This window comes from Rhea americana, unplaced genomic scaffold (assembly GCF_003343005.1).
Source record: "Rhea americana isolate MKP2758 unplaced genomic scaffold, rheAme1 scaffold_15, whole genome shotgun sequence".
In the NCBI taxonomy this organism is placed as follows: Eukaryota; Metazoa; Chordata; class Aves; order Rheiformes; family Rheidae; genus Rhea; species Rhea americana.
The window spans coordinates 248,979-268,429 of NW_028185594.1; the positions used below are offsets into that span (position 1 = coordinate 248,979).

Sequence of the window (19,451 nt, forward strand, 5' to 3'; positions counted from 1 at the left end):
AGGGAGGTCCGGGCCGAAAACAGGAAAAATGAATTCATACCGTGTCAGTCATCTCCATTGATTCCAACCRGTGCAGACCAGAATAGCCCTGTGGAAGTGAACTCACACCAGTTGAACCATCTTGACACTAAGTACTTGACTTTGAAGAAACAGAAGCGAAGGCAATTCTGGTATTTACACATCAAGCAAYGAAAAAAACCCTCCTTGTACCTGTACTCAGCAACAATGTCCCACTATAACAACCTGGGCCAACACAGAGTTGTGTCAACACATGACTCAGAAGAGGAGGAGGAGGAGGAGGAGAAGATGGAAAAACAGGCCAAAGAAAGGCAGGACTGCTGGAAGAAAAGCAAACAAAAAACAGCAGTCAAAGTAAGGCAGCTGTGTTCTGGAGGGGAGAGTGCGCAACTCGGAAATATGTTAAATTAAGGGGAAATTCACCTTTCATACTTCCTAATATTTCTAACAAGCCAGCCTCACATTCTCAGAGGGGGGTGGGGAATGCAAGACATACCTTGGGATAATTAAGCAAACACGGGATGATTAAGAAGGTAAAGTTTCTTTCCCTTCAGTCCAAACCACCATTACCACCGCCCCAGCTCAGAGCACATTCCATCCTTATTTTTCAGATCAGCCCACTCCTAAATTCCCAGTTGCTTCCCTAGCCAGGGARTACAGCAGGTTTTGCAAGTGAGCGGGACAGAAGTCCAACCATGCCTGAAATATGCTGCGAGCAGGTAAACCCTATACAGRTATTTACAATAAAAAGGTTCAAAGGAAACAGCCCTAGCCTACATGTTACACATCCAATTTAATACAGCAGAGCATGAAATCCCAGAAGACCTAATGTTTGTGCCTCTGCAAAGATCTTGAAAAAAAGTAATATAGGAAAGAGGCTTTTTCTCTGGAGGTTTCTCCTAGGGCATAGCATGGAAGAAGCAGTTAACAGACTTCAGGGACATACCCGTGAGGAAAAGCAAGGTTAGCCCTAATTCGTCCGAATTTCTTGCATAGTAGTGAGGCTCAGCACAGACCTGTGTTTGAGCTAATAAAACAGTAATCTGACTTTCAGATCAGAGCAGGCTTGCATCCAAGTTACCTCAAAAGTCCTGGAATTTGAGCATTTATTTTCATTCTAAATCAAATGAGAACATTATTTTTCAAGATTCTGAGCAAAACAGAAGCAATCTGGCCCATGTTTTACTACTATACCAGCTTTTAAARGTACATTTTCTTTTAATTTTGAAATTAGTTGAAATTTTTAAGAAGTATTTTCCTGCAAMATTTTTGATGGCTGAGATTACTGAGGAAACTCTTTCAGTACTATCAGAATGCTGGATCARTTTGTCTATCAATTTTGAGGACACTTTGTTTTCAGCATTTCCAAACTTCTGACTCTGATGATAAAGTATCTTCCAACAGAAAAACGTTCTGTTAGAGCATTTGAGCCACACAGATTCTTACTGAGAAGCTCACTCAACACCCAGGCACACCTGGCCCACAAAAGAATTAAAAATAGTAGCTATAAGGAATAAAAAAAATGAAAATTTGAAAAAACAGGACACACAGCAAGACAGATCACACCGCACTTTTGATGACTGTCAGTGAATGGCAGTGACAGAGGATAAGTCCCGCTGGGGAAGCAGAAAATGTCAGTGGGAGTAGATCCTTCTGCTTCTCCAAGGAGACCTTACTCCAAAGCACTGACTACATCTTATCATTAAACCCCCCATCTCACTCACCACAAGAGTAGGAGTGATAACCCACAGCCTTGGCTCGGTTTCGACTGGGTTTTCACCTACCTATAATTGCCCTGGTGGTTTCAACCAGAAAAGTTACTATTTCCCTCTTGTTCYTGAAAATGCTGTTATGCAGGGATGGTGTGCAGATCTGCTGCTTCATTCCTYCCAGTCTTGGCTACTGTCCCTTGAGTAACTATTTCCCTTGATTAAGCATTTCCATTGAATAATTAATCTAGTGAAGAATTAAAAGCACTCCAGGATCTTGCAGGCTGGAGCTGTCTCTGATCGAAGTATATTGGAGAGGACATCTGCCTTCCCAACCGTGGGACAGCTGTGATAGCTGGACCCTTGGCCTCTCTCCTCAATCCTTCATTTCTGAGCCTATTTCAGAGCTGCCTACAGTAAAAATAGTTAGAAGTTCTGTAACGGACAGCTTGTGAATCGCTAGAGCCTCAGCGCAAGCCTTTCCGAGGATTTCCACCCTCTCCGTGTCAGGGAGATGGGCTCCTCTGGAATCAATTACGTTATGTTGAGCTACACCAGCTAAGGATCGAATCAGGTTATTCTCCTTCGCCTCTCTCCCCCGACTGGGCATCAGGAGGAGTTGACGCTGCCACGAAAGCTCTCCATCGCGCTCTCTGCAGAGTACAGCTCTCGGACTGTTTTGCCCTGCTTTGTCCATGCAATATCCTTGCTGGCTGCTGTAGCATCAAGGTACCTGTATTACCAGGAAAAGTCTTGCGTGTGAAGGGAAATTTTCATTTCCTCTTTAGCTGAGCACTTTACAATACGTGTTTTAATAAAACAGAGAGAATCAAATTATTTGCTTGTAAATGCCAATACGCAAGAGAATTAATTAGGGGAACAGCAGCCTGGCTGTAGAGTCTCTCTGGAGGGGTTTCACAYGCTCAAGACAGCCAAAGCACAGATTCACTGAATAAATGTCTTCTAAAATTGCAAGCCCATATATTTAAACTCTAAACAGAAACGGCTGCCTTTGAAATTAGACTTATGATACATCAAGGGCCAAGTTTATCTCTCCTCCTACAGTATCATCCCTCACCCCTGAAGCCAGCAGAGATCCTGCTATCGGGTAGGTGTGGCTGCCAACGTGCCCCAAGTGTTTTGCAACCTGGAGATTACATCGCGCTCTTTTACGGCTCTCAGCACGGATGCCCCGGCGGAGGTAATAGGCGAGACGGAATAATCGTGATGCTAATTCACTCCTCCAGAGACTGAGCTTAGGCCGGTAAGTAAAGGCTTAGTAAAAGGAAAGCGGGAGAGGAGAATCAGCTGCTRTAAGCTTCGATCCAATAAATACCCTGGGTGTTTAATTGTGCAGCGTTTTACATGCTGTAATGCCTCCACTGGCACTTCTGTGCAGCTCAAAATGCTGCCAATCACCACCTTAAGTTTTTGCAAATCCTTCAGCTGACTGTAGAAGTGAGACTTGTTTTCATTGCCCTTCAGAASGCAGCATAACCTTTTGCGCAGCCTACAAAATGGAAAGTCAGGATATAAAATTTCAGGAGAGGGGGTGGCGAGGAGGAAGATGCGATAGGCAGGATGAGCACGGCTCCAGAGGGCAGAGGAGCAGGATTTCACATCCCGAGGTAGCTCTGGTGAGCACCGCCAGCACAGAAACCTCTGATTCCCTCTCCCCAGGGAAGCCAGCAACCGAGCAGACGGGGCGGTAGCTTCACGCCTTGCGGTTACGCAAACCTGCTCTGAGTCAGTTTTTCTGCCGAAAGGGCCGAGCGCTTCCCTTGCAGCAGTCTTCAACCCATCGTAGGCATCGATCCCGGCAATACAGCGACTTTTGCCAGCACTAATTCCCTGCAAAGGAATAGCGCGCTCAGCGTTAACGGGGGCTGCGGGTACCGGGAAAGTTGTCTCTATACCGGGGAACGCTGGCAGCAGTGCTTGCAAGTGCAAATAAGTTACCTTACGGAATATCTCTCAAATAATCCCCTGTTCTTCATGGGCTGCAATACAGGGAGTGTGATTAAAGCGGCAATGCTATTGGATATATATTTAAAAGACTGTGGAAGAACAGTATCTATCCTCGGCATACAGCCAGGAATGCAGGAACAGACACAGCTAGTTAAGAATATAAATTTAAGGAGGAAAAGGAAAAAAAAAAAAAGGCCCTGTGATTCATGCAAGTGAGAAAACAATTGCCTTCTCTACCTGCCTGCTGGCAGCGGATTTTTCCGTGAGACTGCTATTCTAGGATCTGCCGACAGCATGAGTCTCCGAGGCGCTTCCAATATGATTCACTTCAGTTTGTTTGCAAAACACACATATATACCCACGTGGACGTGGGGCACGTAAACTGCAGTTTGCATTAGGATCAGAGCTGCTCTTTTTATACAGYTCACCAGAAAGAAAGGAATTCTTGTTGAATGCTGTTCCGCCTGTTGCTCTGTATATAAACTTTACAGGGATGCTACTTCCACAGTAAGTAATAAGAATGCATGGAAAAAGAGAACATTTGCCACATAATCCAGTTTCCACTTCTCGTTTGCTGCTGCACATTATGAGCACTCACTTATAAAGACTATGAATAAAGAACTTGTTTGGTCTCTTTCAAATATCAAGAGAAAGAAGAGATAAGGTAGGATAAGGATTGCTTTAAATAAGATTATGTTCAGAATTTCTTCAATCCTGAATGCTCTTCTTTTAGGGACTGATTTTAGACTAAAAATTCCAATTATTGYAGTTAAAACATTGTTCCCTGGTACAGGTGTCAAGAACAAACAAAATCTAATTAGGACGTGTCTGTGGYCAAAAGTCACCAAAACTTCCAAAAMTTTYGACTGTYGGAATCCAAAATGATCTTGCTRCTAGATMTGCAAACAATAATATGACATCTGATAGAGACAAGTGAAGCTTGCCCAGCAATAAAGGGAGCATACGTGGTTCAGAACTCCAGCAAAGGATTAAGAGATAAGGAAAAGTCTGCACTAAAAAAAAATGAGTGGGATGCTGTTGAAAAAAATGACAGCTCTCATTTTGGGCTGTATTAATTGGGAAAAATAGTGGAATACTGTAGGCAAGACTTGGAAGATGATTATCGTKCTCTGCCTGAGCAAATACCTTTGCTATTATCCTGACGCTCCCTCTTTCAATAAGTTAGTGAGAGGCAAATTGGAAAGAATATAGAAGGGAGCAGTGAGAAGGCTACAGAGGGTGATCAGACATGACCTGTGAAGAGAGGTTAAGGAAACTGGGTTTTATCTCGCAAAGGAAAAAGAGAGAGGCACCGTGCTAGTGCCCCAAAGCGTGTACGCAGACACGTTCGCAAGACGGCAGAGACTGCTCATTCTCCAAGGACGCTTGGGAAAATACCGGTAATGAGAAGAATTTCGTATGGTTTTCAGTTAGGGTGACTGAAAGAAAACTTTCTGCTTTAGGAAGCTGCAGCCCTGCGAGGGGCTGTCTAAGCAATATCTCCTTCACAGGAGATGGTAGTGTCAAGGTCAGGCCATTATCTGCTGGAACAGTCAAGATCTCCGGCATATTCAGAGTGTAAAATTGGAGCATGCAATCTTCTGAAAACCCTGCAACCTTACATTTCAGCARTTACAAGCCTGCATCCAGTTTCTCTCTGCAATCAAGATAAATAATAGCTGAACTTCTCAAACTGATGGAGTTTTGCTGCTGACTTCAAAGCAGCCCACATTTCGCACCTTGGAGCCTAACATCTTCAAGGTGGAGTTGAAAGACGATGACCRGTGAACTTTTGGGGTTTAAATTTTCGCTGCTGTGGCCCAGCACAGTACTTATGTCCATCACGTTGCAGGCCAGCTGTACTTCTCAGATATTGTTGAGCTACGTACAAGGTAGGAGTATGAAATGAAAGCGGTATGAAACAGAAGCTGTGAATCTTGTCCGCCTGTACACGCAGCATCTCAACAGCAAAGTCTAGCATATGTTTAACTGTAGACAGAAATGACAGTTCTTGAAAAATAGAATATTTTTTTGGAAAACACAGCGAGTTATTTTGAAGACTCAATTCATCTTCTGTGCTTGTTCTCAGGATAAGCTTTTTATAAATCTAAATACACCAGAGGCCCTGAATGTTCCTTATTTTCCATACAGCAATATCACAAAAACAAGCTAGCAGGCACTCTGTGAGCACAGTGTGTAGCAGACTAAAAGACTGACATCAGGATCTGCAGATTTGAGATCCCCACCATCCTTTCTTTCATTTCTTATACCTCCTGACATTTCCACTGATGACACCCTAACAGACTGCTAGTTTTATGGCTGCTTAATATACTTTGCAGGAAACAGTCCTGTGTTTCTGCATTAGCATTTCTTTCCTGAATTTCCTCACTATTGTTTACCAAGTCAGTATCAGGATAACTAGAAACCTCTAGTTGGTGGACACCAATCTAGTTTATTTTTCCAGTTAGTATTAAAATTTGTCAAGACACTTACTTATGTTGAAATATTTCTTTCTGTTTTTTTGTTCTTCTGTGATTTATGCACGTTTAGTTTGATCAAAATAAAGAATCCGCCCTACCCTCCCCCCTCAAGATGAGCTTGAAAAATGATTTTCTCCCCAGGAAACTTTCAGTCTTTCAGAGGGGGGGTAGATCCCCAACATTTCTGAGGCTAAAATAAAATAATAGAATTTGAGAATAAAAGAAAAGCACAGTTAGCACCATGCTGCACCAGGTAATGCCTGACCTGAGGCAACCCTGGGGAAAAGCAGGCAGGGATTATTTCAGAGACATTTTTTCCAGAAAGTGAAACAAGACTGCAAAGGTTTCTGGCCACCTGTGAATTCCTTTTTGAACCTGGTGGGACAAGTTTTTGCAATTACACCATTTCATTTTATATATATATATACATATTTATATATATATATATATATATATATATATATATATATTTCACAATAGTGCAATGGGGTTGGAAACAATCTGGATACACCAGAAAAGGAGATGCTCAGTCTGAGGCTCATGTAAGAGATCAATATTTGTGCAAAGGGAACAGAAGCAATACAAAATACACAAGAAGTCAAGGTACTATAGTGGAGATTTAAGATAGAGATTGTATGTAAAGGCTTTTGGTCTTTTAAGCAAAATGAAAGCAGGCTGTAATAACAGCATAAAAAATGGTTATCACTGCAGGCAGGATAGACCTACTATAAATTCGCTTTTTTTCTCAGGCTGGTCTAAAGCCCTAACCTGAGTGTTGCGCTCTGTCACAGTGACATCTCATAGCTTTCCTTGATAGAGGATCCAAAAATGTCTTCCTTTGGATATATGTCTGTAAATTTCCATATTTATGTTGTTATTTTAATTCCTCCCGTCATGTCAACACCCTATACTGTTTTTCAGATGCCACATAGTTGCATACAGGTAAGGATATGCTACGTTGGGAGAAGACAGACTTGTTCTCAGCAAGCAATTCCTGCAAGATCTAGCTGTCTACAAACATCAGGAAGAAGCTGCATTAGAAACTCCCCAGGGGAGCACCAAGGAGTTGTCCCCAATAATACAGCTGTTATCACATAAGAATGAACATCTTTTCTCTGAGTTTTGGTGACAATTTTTTAAATCCTCCACTTCCTGCTCTTCATCCACTGCAGCAGAAGACGACAATTGCTGAAAAGTCACAGCCTTAATTTTAAAATAAGTTTAGCAATCCAATATAACAGCAATGCTATTTCGAGGAGCATCTGGATTTTATTAGATGCAAACATAGTTGGTAGAAGTCTGGAAGAGAAGAGGGAGGAAAAACGGTTCTCTCTGGAATATTTAAAACCAGAAGTATTCATCATGCTCAGCATATCCTTATAGTACAGCAAGGGGCTTTAGGGTGACTGTGCAGTTCACTGCAAAGCTTGTGCTACTGCAGTGAGTATTTAAACTTTCCCTGCCTCTGGCAACTTGCAAATGGTGACAGCGGAAAAGTTCCCTTCCTTCTTTGCAAGATTCGGCAGTTGCCTGCAGCCTCCCTCYGACCCCCTCGCAGCAGGAAAGAAAAGATGAAAATCTGATTGCTAGTCATTTCCATGCATTTTCCCTACAAAAATGGTTACTTTGGCGAAGTCATTGCCCGCACACTTGCGATGCCGTTCCTATCGTTGGCTCTTGCGGCAAGCGCTTGTGTCTTCGAGTTCCCACTCAATGAACGTTATATTATTTGTTCAGTCACATGGAATTCATGCGAGATAGATATCTTGTTTTATGCAAGATATATATCTAGTAGGCCTACAGATACAAATTTGCATATGAATCTAAATTTCAAAGTCCCAAACCAAAACACCCTCAAGCCATGCTGCAATTTAAAATCCACACGCAGACTTCGGTTTTGCAAATGAGCTCTCTTCTCCCGAGGAGGCAAAGCACGTCAGGAGGCCTCTCCTTCCCTGGAGGTGAATCCTCTCTTTAAATACGTAACCTGCCAGGGTTATGTATGCAAACAAGACCGTGCCAGAGCCAATTATATTAATGTTGTATGTACCAATTAGGAGAAAAGCTGATTTAACAGGACTGAAAGATGAAGCTGGTCACTGAGGCATGTTAGCAGTGTCCCTGTGCATCCATAAAAAGAAACTGTGGGTATAGTACTGGCCACAATATGGGACGTATTTTTGATGTTACTTTTATCTGCATATGATTTCTGGTTTAAAGTGCTTGATGTAGGGACTTTGTCAAGTGTGTGCACCACAAGTTAGATGGTAAAGTGTGCCTTGAATGCACTGGCATATTCTTACATCCCTAAAAAGTGCAAACATGTATGTAGCAGTCATAAATAGGCAGATTTCTGGAAGAATTCAATAGCAGCAAAACCTGCTGTGTAGCACTCAAGAGCAATGACAAACTTAATCATTTTAAGACATTCTGGAGAATGGCTTAAGCTCAGACGGTTTCCTATTCCCTCCACCACAGTGGATATAAGCATAAGTGTTCAAAGACGCATGTTCTGTGTCTGAGGGCAAGATCTTAAAGGAAAAAAAACCATTTAGCAATATTCAGAAAAGCCAGCTAACAGCATAAGCACACAAATATTAACTAATGAGGTCTCCCGGATTCATGATATAAGCCTACGCAGGGAGGGGACTGCAGCCAACATGCTTAAATCATGCAAGTGACCTTTACAGATGCCAAAGGGATTAGGACACTCCGTTTGCATTATTAATTGGGCATCACGCAAGGACCCAAAGTATCTTTACAAACTCCTCTCCACATGTTCTTGCCAAAGTGATATCATCTGCTGGGCTGCATCCTCCAGCAGGTACGTTTCTGTTTGTTTCTTTTAAAAAACTCCACTGCCTCCAGGAACAGTAAAACACGCTTACTAACGGGGTAGAACTTCAGCAGCCTATCCAGATCACAACCAAGGCGGCATTATGGCTTTTGCTTCCTATTTTTGTTGATTTTTAATTAACGCTGACATTTATGTACAAAATAGTTGGGTTTCCAAAGGCCAAATGGAAACGCTCTGGTGAATTACCTCATCTCAGCATAGATTTTTCTGCGTGCATATTTGTAATTGTTTGATGGTTTTCCAAACATGTCTTAAAGTCACACAACAGTTTTGAAAAGCAGTTTTAAGAGATTTTGGTTCAGAAACTTCAAAGATAAAAACAAAGAGTTTTACATAGTAATAACGTTTAGACTGTGTGACAGACACTGGAGTCTCATGAAAAAAAAAAGATTGTTGCATCAGGTAGTAGGCACAGAAATAATATTTAGGCCTGTATCCCACGAAAGCTGACATGTAAATTTAAGCATATGAAGGTTGTCCACGGACTTAGAGATAGGCATGTACAGTATACACATTTTTGTGGGATTGTTTTGGGCTGCTTAAAAATCAACCACACATTATGGTTTTGATTTTGGCCTTTCTACAAAGGAAGCAAAAAAWTTCTAATGGTCTTAGAGTACCAATCATTCCCTGAGAGGTTAGACAAAAAGAAAAACTTTAWACAGAAATTAGGAGACCAAGCCTGCTCTCAAAGAAACCAAGGTCAGAAATGGTCTAGTTTCAATGGAACCGAATCTAGTAGTAAAATCTCTGCTTTCCTCTTAAATATTAGCCTTCCTTTCCTTTTCTGCTCATGTGTCTACCATAGCTCTCATCTCTCCAGCAGCTATGATCTGCTGCCAAGATTTGTAATTTATGACCCTRTCGTGCGGCTCATTCGTACAAACTTTCCCGCTGGTGAGGCCGAGGATATCGATGTATTTCAACGCAGCTCGCAGGGGCACAGAGAGTGGGCTCTGGAGAGAKAAAGCACATGTCTAGTTGTATTTACATGACAGCAAAGGTTAATCAAATAGTSGGATTATTGCAAAAGGTAAAGCTAGGAGCTTTAATTAATCTTCGCAGGATGGGGATCGGAGGCTTTCAGCTTCAAAGAGGAGTCCCGCGCGCATCTCTAAGCTGTAAGCCAACAACAGCGAACATCGGTGCACCAGGTTGTCTCTGACCTAATRCTATTTCCCCCACCCAACAGGTCCTCCCTTTGCAATGTTCATACCAGACACTAGATGCCCACGGGAGACGGGGGCCTAAACGGCATGTTCTGCCGCCTTAGAYCCCGAGAAACCTGCGTTGTAACGGCTTTCAACGCGGCTCGGGCTCAGGAGCCTCCTGGAGCCGGACTGTCGAACAACTTCACTTCTCCAACACAGCGGGGTTGAGCGCACACACCTCGCTCTCAACCCCGGGCACTTCAGAGGTGCTCAAACACCTGCACTTGGGAGCCTAAAGCCCTACCACATGCAGTTGTCATATAACAACATCGGGGAAGTACTACTGATTTTGCTGTGATACTGAGAATTTCTTTCCCACAGGCAGATGTTCCMTCTTGTATAAGAAATTCCCATCAAAAGTACGTTTCCTTCCTCCCTTTTTTCTTTTCTCCTTCATGTTTTTCCATGTAAGAAACATCTCAGGCAGTTATATTTGCCAGAGGAAAAAAAGAGCAACTTTTTAGAAGCTATGTTTCGGAAAGCATTGTACAAAATATTCTCCAAAGACAGGAGACCTATATAGGTCCTTTATAACTTCCTGCTTCCACGTCCCCGCACATCTCTGAAACAGTACCTGAGAACAGACTTGAGAAGTATGCGTTAGTCAGGAGATAAATGCCATGTATAGCACTTATTTTCAATATTACACGTGACATTTTTTATTATAAATTAATTGAAGAAACATAGTGTCATAAGCTTCCATTTATTTAATGTGGACATAATCTGAATTATATACTAATKCACTGTACGGAAAATATGAATGCTGTTCCTGGAAAGTAAGTTATGACCTCTTTCCACATTGAGTATAGATCTACAGAGTATAATCAAAAGCAGAAGCAATGTATAGCTCCAGACTCTAAAGCTTCTACCTGCCTCTATAAATTCTTCAGCTATGCGGTGGACAGCAAGTAGGTTTAAACTAATTGAACCAGATTAATACCTTGATCTGATGATATGTATTTAAGTAGTGTTTGTTTCGATTTCTGCGTGACCTGGCTAAGGAAATATTTGCCTCCAATAAACATGGCTGGTTTGGGACATATTCCATGAGCACAAATACCAGATGTGTCCCCAAGAGCTTTGGGACATTTGTTTTTAGTATACAACAGCAAGATATGATGCATCTTTGCAAAACTTCCTACCTCAAATAGGAATTATGCCCAGTTTTTTTTGGTAGTGCCAGTTCTGGAAGCTGTCCTCCCCAAACTGTATCAAACTACTCAGGGTTTTCTTTCCTTGGAAACCCCCTTTCTCTCTGTTTCCATATGTGTGAAGGGGAAATGCCAATAGTTATCCAGTTCATAAGGTCCTTAGATCAACATGCAAGTAGGCCCAGATCCTGTTCTTTTGAAGGAAAACATGAATGTGATTGTTCAGTTCAACAGGCTGGATTGCAACCACCCCAGCGTAACCAAGCTAGGGATTCAGCTTTCTGACCACGACATTTCTAAGTGCCTGCCTGGCTGCTGCTCCCAGCAGAGGCGTGGGCAAGAAAGAGAAGGCTAAATTATGACGCTGTTTCTTCCTTGCACACCAGAAAGGCGCTTGCTGGTCCTCAGAGGAGGATTTTACAAGAAGAGAGATGTATCTGAATCACCAGCTTCCCTAGAGCTCCTCCTAGGGCTGTATGCATCAGTCATCAGCCCTCCCAGAGCACTTTGCCTTTGGGCACAACCTGGCAACAGCTGTGATGGACGATGTGCCTGCAAAAGGCTTTGAAGCTTGAAAGCGGCGTGGAAGCGCTTGAAACCAGTGAGACAGATCCCTACAGTGTGGGCATGGCTCGTTGTTCTGGGCAACGWGTCTTGTTTTCGCTCATGCCATCCCAGACGAGATCCTCTTGCAGCACACCTAAGCCAATCACGCATAGACCAATGGCTAAACACTCTCAGCAATAAAACTTTCACAGGCACGCAGGAACACTTTTGGCATGACAGTATTAGATCAATACRGATGGCAGAAAGAATTATGTAAAGTGGCCCATGAAAACAAAGTATATTTATTGCTGCTACAGTGATTCCTCATTTCAAGAACGAGGAATGCTGCAAATTCCATAAAGGAAAGGTGAAAGAAATAACTGGTCACTGTTGGAGTGCATCAGCTCTAAAACTGCATGGTTTCATGGATATTTAGTGGAGTACAGACTAAAAATATGAACTTCAAGACAGTCCAAGCTGCAAAGCAGCTCAAAAACCAAAACTGGAACTATAATCAAGAAACATATGCAGACTATTACTGGTTTTGTGTGCCAGCAAAAGAAAAGGTTTAGCCTACTATAATCAACATCTGAAAGTAAGGAATTAATTCAAAGGATTAATTACAGAGCAGAAGTTATCTAGGTCAGTAACAGAAAGACCTTTGCCATGAAGTCCAGCTTGCAACCAAAGAAAACGGTGAAGTAAGTTGAGTTTGAAGGCCCTCCTGTTCCTGCTTTACCCAAGCCTGTTTTTTACCATAGCACAGTTTGGTACAATTGTTTGTCTACCTAAGAGTAGCCAGAAAAGTAGCTTAGCATGGAGACTGGATGTTCACAAAGCTTTAGAGACAAGATAGGCTAAGCTCAAAGGTCAGYATGCAGCTAACAACGACAGTTAACCTGGCAGAGGGTAAAACACATTGGTCAACAAGAATTGGTTGACTGACTGCTTATTTTATATGCAAACAAATCAACATCCGGGCAAAAAAAATAGTCAAAGCCCATCTAGATTTTAACTTACAGTTATAATAGAGTAAGTTAAGCAGCGAGATGTAGATCTGAGGTAGCTCCATTTCTCAGCCTGGCTCTACAGTCAGCGATTTGTAATAGAAGTGAATTGGGAGCCAAGAAAATGTACCTCTGCCTACACCTAGGCAGGACCAAACTCTTCACTAGCAAAGCTCCCTTTGGAATCGCTAGGCAGGAGGCCCTGATATCACACAGTTGCGACTGACTGCAAGTTGTAAAGGACGTAGTTAAGATACCGAATGACACAGATTTGTGAAACTTGTTGGCTGTGCATGATTTCTGAATTCAGCGCACTGATCTGAAGGCAGCCATACACTCATTCATTTCAAGTGACTGGAGCTGACTGACCCACGATGAAGCTCCAGCCCCATTTTAATAAAATTCCTTGCTAGAAGTGACACACAGCGCATCTTTCAATAAAGTCTGAATGAGTCAGAAATAGCCTTTTGGCCTTACTCTGGGCCTCTCTCTGGGGTGGATTTCCACCCACAGAAGACAAACAGTTGGGAAAGTCCCACAGGAGAAGTGGCACTGAATTGCTGGGTCACAGAAACACCTAAGTTTAAACTAATCCATCAGAAACCAAGGAACATCTTGCTGGCCAGAAGATCTCCCTTTCCTGAAGCACCATAAAGGAGTGGGCAGAAGAGGACGGAAAAGAAAGTGAGAGGCAGGCAGAAGACCCATGTTCTTCCCCAGAAACTGGAAAGTRTAAAAGGCAGCCAGCGAGAACTCCTGGGCAGGGCTGAAAAACAAATGAAAGCAAGAGCTTCTCTCATCTTGGAGACCGCAGCCAAAAAATCAGGTTACCAACAGTAAAGAAAAAACTTCAGAATTGGCAGCAAAGAACCACACTCKTTGGCTCCACCTAAGGCTGGGTGGAAGAGGCAAGAAGGAAACGGGGGACAAACGGCAGCGCAGAGCCAAAATACTTTCCTTCTCCGTGCTCYCGGCTCCGTTCAGCCCTTTGTGACTCTCAATTTCAACCCATTATGCACTCCCCCATAATCATCATCATAAATAGTTGTTTGCTTTCTCGATGTATTCAACTTCCTCGCAGCATGCCAAGCTCAACCCAGCCCTAGCATTTGTTTCTGGATTTTAACCAGGCCTGCCTAAAACCAAACAAGCCTTGGTGTGATTTGCCATATTCACTGAGAGAGAATAAAAGCAATTGCACTCAAACAGTAGGGTTTGTGGCCAAGTTCATCTCATGCTGCTGTTGGTGATATCACTGTTATTTAACTTTGCTTTAGTGCTTTAGTATTTTTAAGACTGCTGTGGAAAAAGGGAGGATTTCAATTCTGTTGCTGGGCTTTAAGGGAGATGCAAGTTCTGCTAACAACATGGGCTAACTGTTGTTCTTCCATTAAAAGAAAAAAGTCCCATTACTCAAAAGCTAAATTATTGTTGAATTCTGTAATGACTAAATAAAAACAGCCACTGGAATTAGGTTTTGTCTGCAGCCCACTTTCCAGCAGCACTGACTCATGCCTTTCCCAAATAGCCAGTTCCAGAGGCTAAAAGACACATGAACTAAAACCTTCCCTCATCACCAGCACCTTCCCCCATCACTAGCACCAGGTGGGATTTAGGCCAAAATGCAACAATTAAAAGAAAATCACAGGTATCAGAAACAGTACTCTTCCAGCTGCCTAGATTCTTTTCCTTCCTTTGTCCATGACCATGTAGAGGTTTGCAGATAATAGTGAGCTCTGCTAAGTCTTCTCAGTTAATTGGGAAGGGAGGTTCTGGCTCGTGACGAGTGATCTGTCACTCCCTGGATGAGCAATGCAAACCCACGTACTGCCCACAGCAATCCTTTCTCCCGCACCAGTCCTCCAGCAATCCTTTCTCCAGTTTTGTCCCGCCAATCCCATCCAGGGGCCTTTTGGAGCTCTCTCAGTTCTACTTCGGGGCAAGGTTGCAGGATCCCCTCTCTATCTCCAAGGCTCTCCATCTCCTTTTTTCAGCTAGCTGTGGCACATCATGAAGAAGCAAAGTATCACTGTCTTTGAAGCTGTGGAGTGATGAGAGCATACCTGAGCCACATGCTGCAGGTCTGTTCCTGGCTTCTCCCAGCTCCTTCAGCATAAAGAGCTCTGGGCTGTGAGCTGGAGGAGGTGGAAGTGTCTCACCCATTTCCCGCAGCAGTCCCAGGGGCCTGCTTAACCTCTGGAGGCAGGAGRAGGAGTGACACAAGCAGCCAGTTAGAGGGGGATTTCCTTTGGGCAAGGCAGACAWCAGATGAGGGGATTGAACATCCCTCATTAAGGCGAGATGCTTCCAACTTGGCCTAAAATAACATCTCTCTAAAGAGTTGTCAACACCGCGCTTAGCATCCAACACTAGGTCCCACAGCCACGTTCTACAGCACCCATGACACAATCATCCTGCAACTCCGATTTGACCTTGCAGAGCTGCTCAGCAAGTTCCCAGAAGTGTCTCAGAACATCCTTGGCAGGGCTTAATCCAGCTGGGATTTTCAGAGGATTTATACAACCTGAACAGGATTTGGGCATCTCTGAAAATCTCTGCCTAATGTCTCAAATGCAATGAAGAGCACGCTTTCAGCTGTTTTAAGCTGGCATTGCTCTTCCAAAAGTTTCTCCTGTGAACAAGGATCTGCCACATGCTACTTGCCTGCCAATTCACATTGTCACGAGTGTCATGAGAGTTTCCATTTTTCCTGAACTTCTGGCATGTCAGAATCTCAGTTTTCTKTCTTAAATCACTTCATATATGGTGTAAACGCTTCCTTGCAGAATCCAAAAAACAAATGAATAAACTCAATTCCCAAAGAGAACCTCTGTATTTAGAAAGGAAATAAATCTCTTCCCTCCCTCCCCCAAGCTGTTTTCCTGATTTTACAGGGACTGACTCATGAGTTTTAAATGCCTGGAGTTGACAGTACTGCAGGCACAACTGCAAAATGAGAGCCATGGCTATGAACTTCTCATTATTAGCAAACTACAACGGTTCTGGTAGACAAAACAAATAACATAATCCACAGATAGCTACAGAAAAGAAATGCATTTTCTGTGCTGATGACACTAAACACTTAGTTATGAAATACTGGGGAGGAGGGAGGAGGGAATTTCCAAGGAGAGTGCCAAAGATGTAATTAATGCCCTATTAGGGACCATTCATGCAAGATGAAATTCATTCCCACACTGAGATCCGGCATAGATTTATGTACCACTTAAGTTGCAGTTAACCAGCACAAGGAATGAATTTCATTCAAAAGTAACGTTCCAGATTCCTGGATGAGACTTTCAGAGCTGCTGCACTTAAAGAGTGAATGAAGCACTGTACATGCCACAGTASATCCTCAACAGCGCTGAAATGAATTTTGCTCTGACCTAACAAAAACCACAGGCTCGAAATTCTGATGATTCAGAATTTTTCAGCTCGCAACAGGAGTTCTTGCAAAATATTTGGGAACGGCAGGAAGCATTTAATGGTCTCCCTATGTCAGGGAAGGGATCCTGACCTATTGTCTTTACGGTTCTTGTCCCTATAAGTGATAATTTTAGAAGAAGATAATTAAGCTCATGTGGCCTTTCTTCTAAGGTTGCTAAAAGAATAACAAGTGACCTGGCTCAGYCCTTTCTGTACTGACTCATGATCCCTCTCTACTATGAAGGACTAGCAAGAAATAGATGCAGGCCATGCTCCTGGTCATACGCATGCAGCCTCCCACCAGTTTGTGCAGTGGAGGAAATTAATTTAACTCAACGGAGTAGCTAATTTGGAGAGCAATCCAATGATGTGAGAAAAGTCAGGAGAACCTTATAAGGCCATTACTAACCAAGGGTCAAAAAGGTAGGATTATGGAAGAAAAGATAGAAAAGACCAACAAACATGATTCAGAATGCCCATGGCTAAACCAAAGGTTTAGGACATTCTTAAACCTTACAGGGATGCAAAAACCACTGAAAGGAGGTTGTAAATTCTGACTGATCTCATCCTAAGAAGAATTCAGGTGGGTGCTCCTTTCATTCCTGTTAGATTAAGGGACGAATTAACGCAGTGTCAGACAACGGAGTCACATACATCTCCTGGAACAAGCAAGAGACATCTCAGACAGTCAAACAGCATGCAATAGTGTAAYCACTGCATGTCTGTGCCATCATTACTGCCCTCGATTCCTTTAGGAGTGAAATCAGGCCGTTTCAAACTGTGTTGAAATACAACCCGTAGGATTATTTCTGGCTGCTAATTAATGATGGCTATATAAGAAGCTAATTTGCTCCCTGTTGAAAATGATCACTTTCATTTTGTGTGCTTCCAGTGATGTTTTCTTACCCCAAGAATCATACATTTGTCCCTATATATGCCTAATTAACGCAGTGGTAAGCATTAGACACAGTCACACGCTTGCTAACATTGCATTTCCTATTCAGTCTTCAGACTGAATTCCATTTTCAGTTTTGCATAAATGCACCTATTGTCCACAAAGACTTAAGAGCAATACAAAATTACATGAACMGAGCTTAAAAAGATAGAAAAGATGTCAATGCCGACCATTTAGCCTTCATGTGGAGACTATCCAGTAGATACACCTTTCTAAAACCATTTAAAATAGTCACTAAAAGCACCATGCTGGAAGTGAATCTAGAAGTTATAGGCTTTGGGAGAAGGGACTCTTCTCCTCTACTGTCTACAAAGAGTTAGTAGGTACCATGTATCCAGACTTATGGATATTATAAACTCCCCAAAGCACTTTCTGACTATGTTTTTACATTAGCACCCCCGGGGGGCTTGCTCCGAAGCGAGGGCTGCTGGATGCTTCCACTATAAGGTGACAGATCCGTTCATTACAGATTACCTTCCTCAAGTTTTACACTTTAAGCAGGTTTCCCTTGTGATCTTTATTTATTATAATCCTCCTGTGCTTGAAGACTCCTCATTATCCTTCCCCTTTCCATGTCAGTTGAGCTCAAATAGCAGCTCTTAGCCAGTTTGAATGGTGTGCAGAAGCAAGTGCTGTGCAGAAGCACATACTGCTCAATAAAAATTGAAAATTCGACCAAGACCAGCAGAGAGTAACTGGAGAAGAGACCTAAAATTGCCACCTCTTTGCATGTATGTATTTTCTGGAGGAAAAAGCCTTCTTTTCCATTGATTTCTGCTCAGTAATGCTTCCTATGGAATAGGCTACTGGGGTTTATAACCCCAGTTAAAAACAATCATATGGCATAATTTTTTTACAATGTGCTTTTTGCCTTGTTTTTATCAGAGAATTCCCGTTCTACAGTAAGCTGCAATTTCAGGATGAAATGTCATATCTTAGGTCTCATAAAAAAACAAGAAYGCTGTTTACAAGCAGGTTTTCATTCTATGAAACCAGATACTTGCTAGTTTATGATGCTGCATCCCACTTCAAAAGCTAATGCTCTTCCTGATACGGCCACATTAGTTCTATGAATATTTTGAGGGAGAACATGTCTCCGGTAACTCAAAAAAAAATGCAGCGCAGTAGATCTAAAAATAAAAATTAGGAAAGATGGGAATTAGCTCACCACAGCTCACCTCAATTGCTAGGTCAGGTTTCAATTTCCCGTAAGCTTTCGGCAGGGCAGCTCATGTTAATGGCTCTGTGGACATTCCTCATACAGAGGAATAGAAATTTCTTTGAAAACCCCTACCTGACAAGACAGCAACGTGCCTTCCTGGAACAAAGCATGTGGGGGGTCTGTACGCCGCCTACTAAGAGAGCCTTCATCCCAAGCAGGATGATCCCAAGCGGGATATTCCTGTTTGCATTTCAGTAAAACTAACACAATATGTTTGCAGAAAGCGGAATTAGAACATGGTGTCCAGCTCTGAAGAACGCTCATGGAGACCTCGGGATGTTCAGCTTCAGGTGTCTGGAAACACTGCAGACTATTTAAAGCGCATGTTTGCCAGAGGAGTTGATTTAATAGATCAGCAACCGCAGCAGACTATTAGATTAATCATCCCTTTGCCAAGAAAGAGTATGTGTGAGAGGCACCAAGAAAAYGGCTAGCAGCACGGCCTGCCTATACGGGCCAAACCCGAGCGCTGGTCCAGGCTGTGGGAGCAAGAGCGGGGAAAGAGGGTGCTAAGATGGAAAGACAGCCCTGTTAAATCAGCTGGTTCTCTAAGAAATTGGGGTCACACTGAAGACCCTGTGCACTTAAAAAGAGTTGAAAGTCTACCATTTTTTTCACTTCTGTTCTCAGAATTGATTCTGGACAGCGAGAGAAAAAAAAAGGCAGGGAAAGAGGCTGTTGGATTTATTTAGAGCAGGATGCTATAGCACCATTTTTTCCAAGCGAGGTGTGAGAAGACCGTAACCTTGAGTCACTCGCCGCAGACGAAACACCGCCGAGGGGTTCCTACTTCCACGCAGCGCGCAGAAGTCACACCTCACCTTTAGCAGGCGGACAGGGTTAAAAGTGAACAGCAACAACAAAAAAGTTTTTCCACCTCCTTCCCTTCCCCCTCTCCTCCAAA

General features: G+C 42.8%; 1 protein-coding gene across 1 annotated transcript in view; it reads left to right on the forward strand.

The window, feature by feature from the left end:
* The first annotated feature begins 225 nt into the window (after nucleotides 1-225).
* Nucleotides 226-19,451, forward strand: part of FN1 (fibronectin 1) — a 75,147-nt gene continuing 55,921 nt past the window's right edge. Inside the window, exon 1 of the mRNA XM_085299540.1 lies at nucleotides 226-372. Coding sequence (XP_085155666.1) covers nucleotides 226-372 — 147 coding nt within the window. The remainder of the gene's footprint in view (nucleotides 373-19,451) is intronic.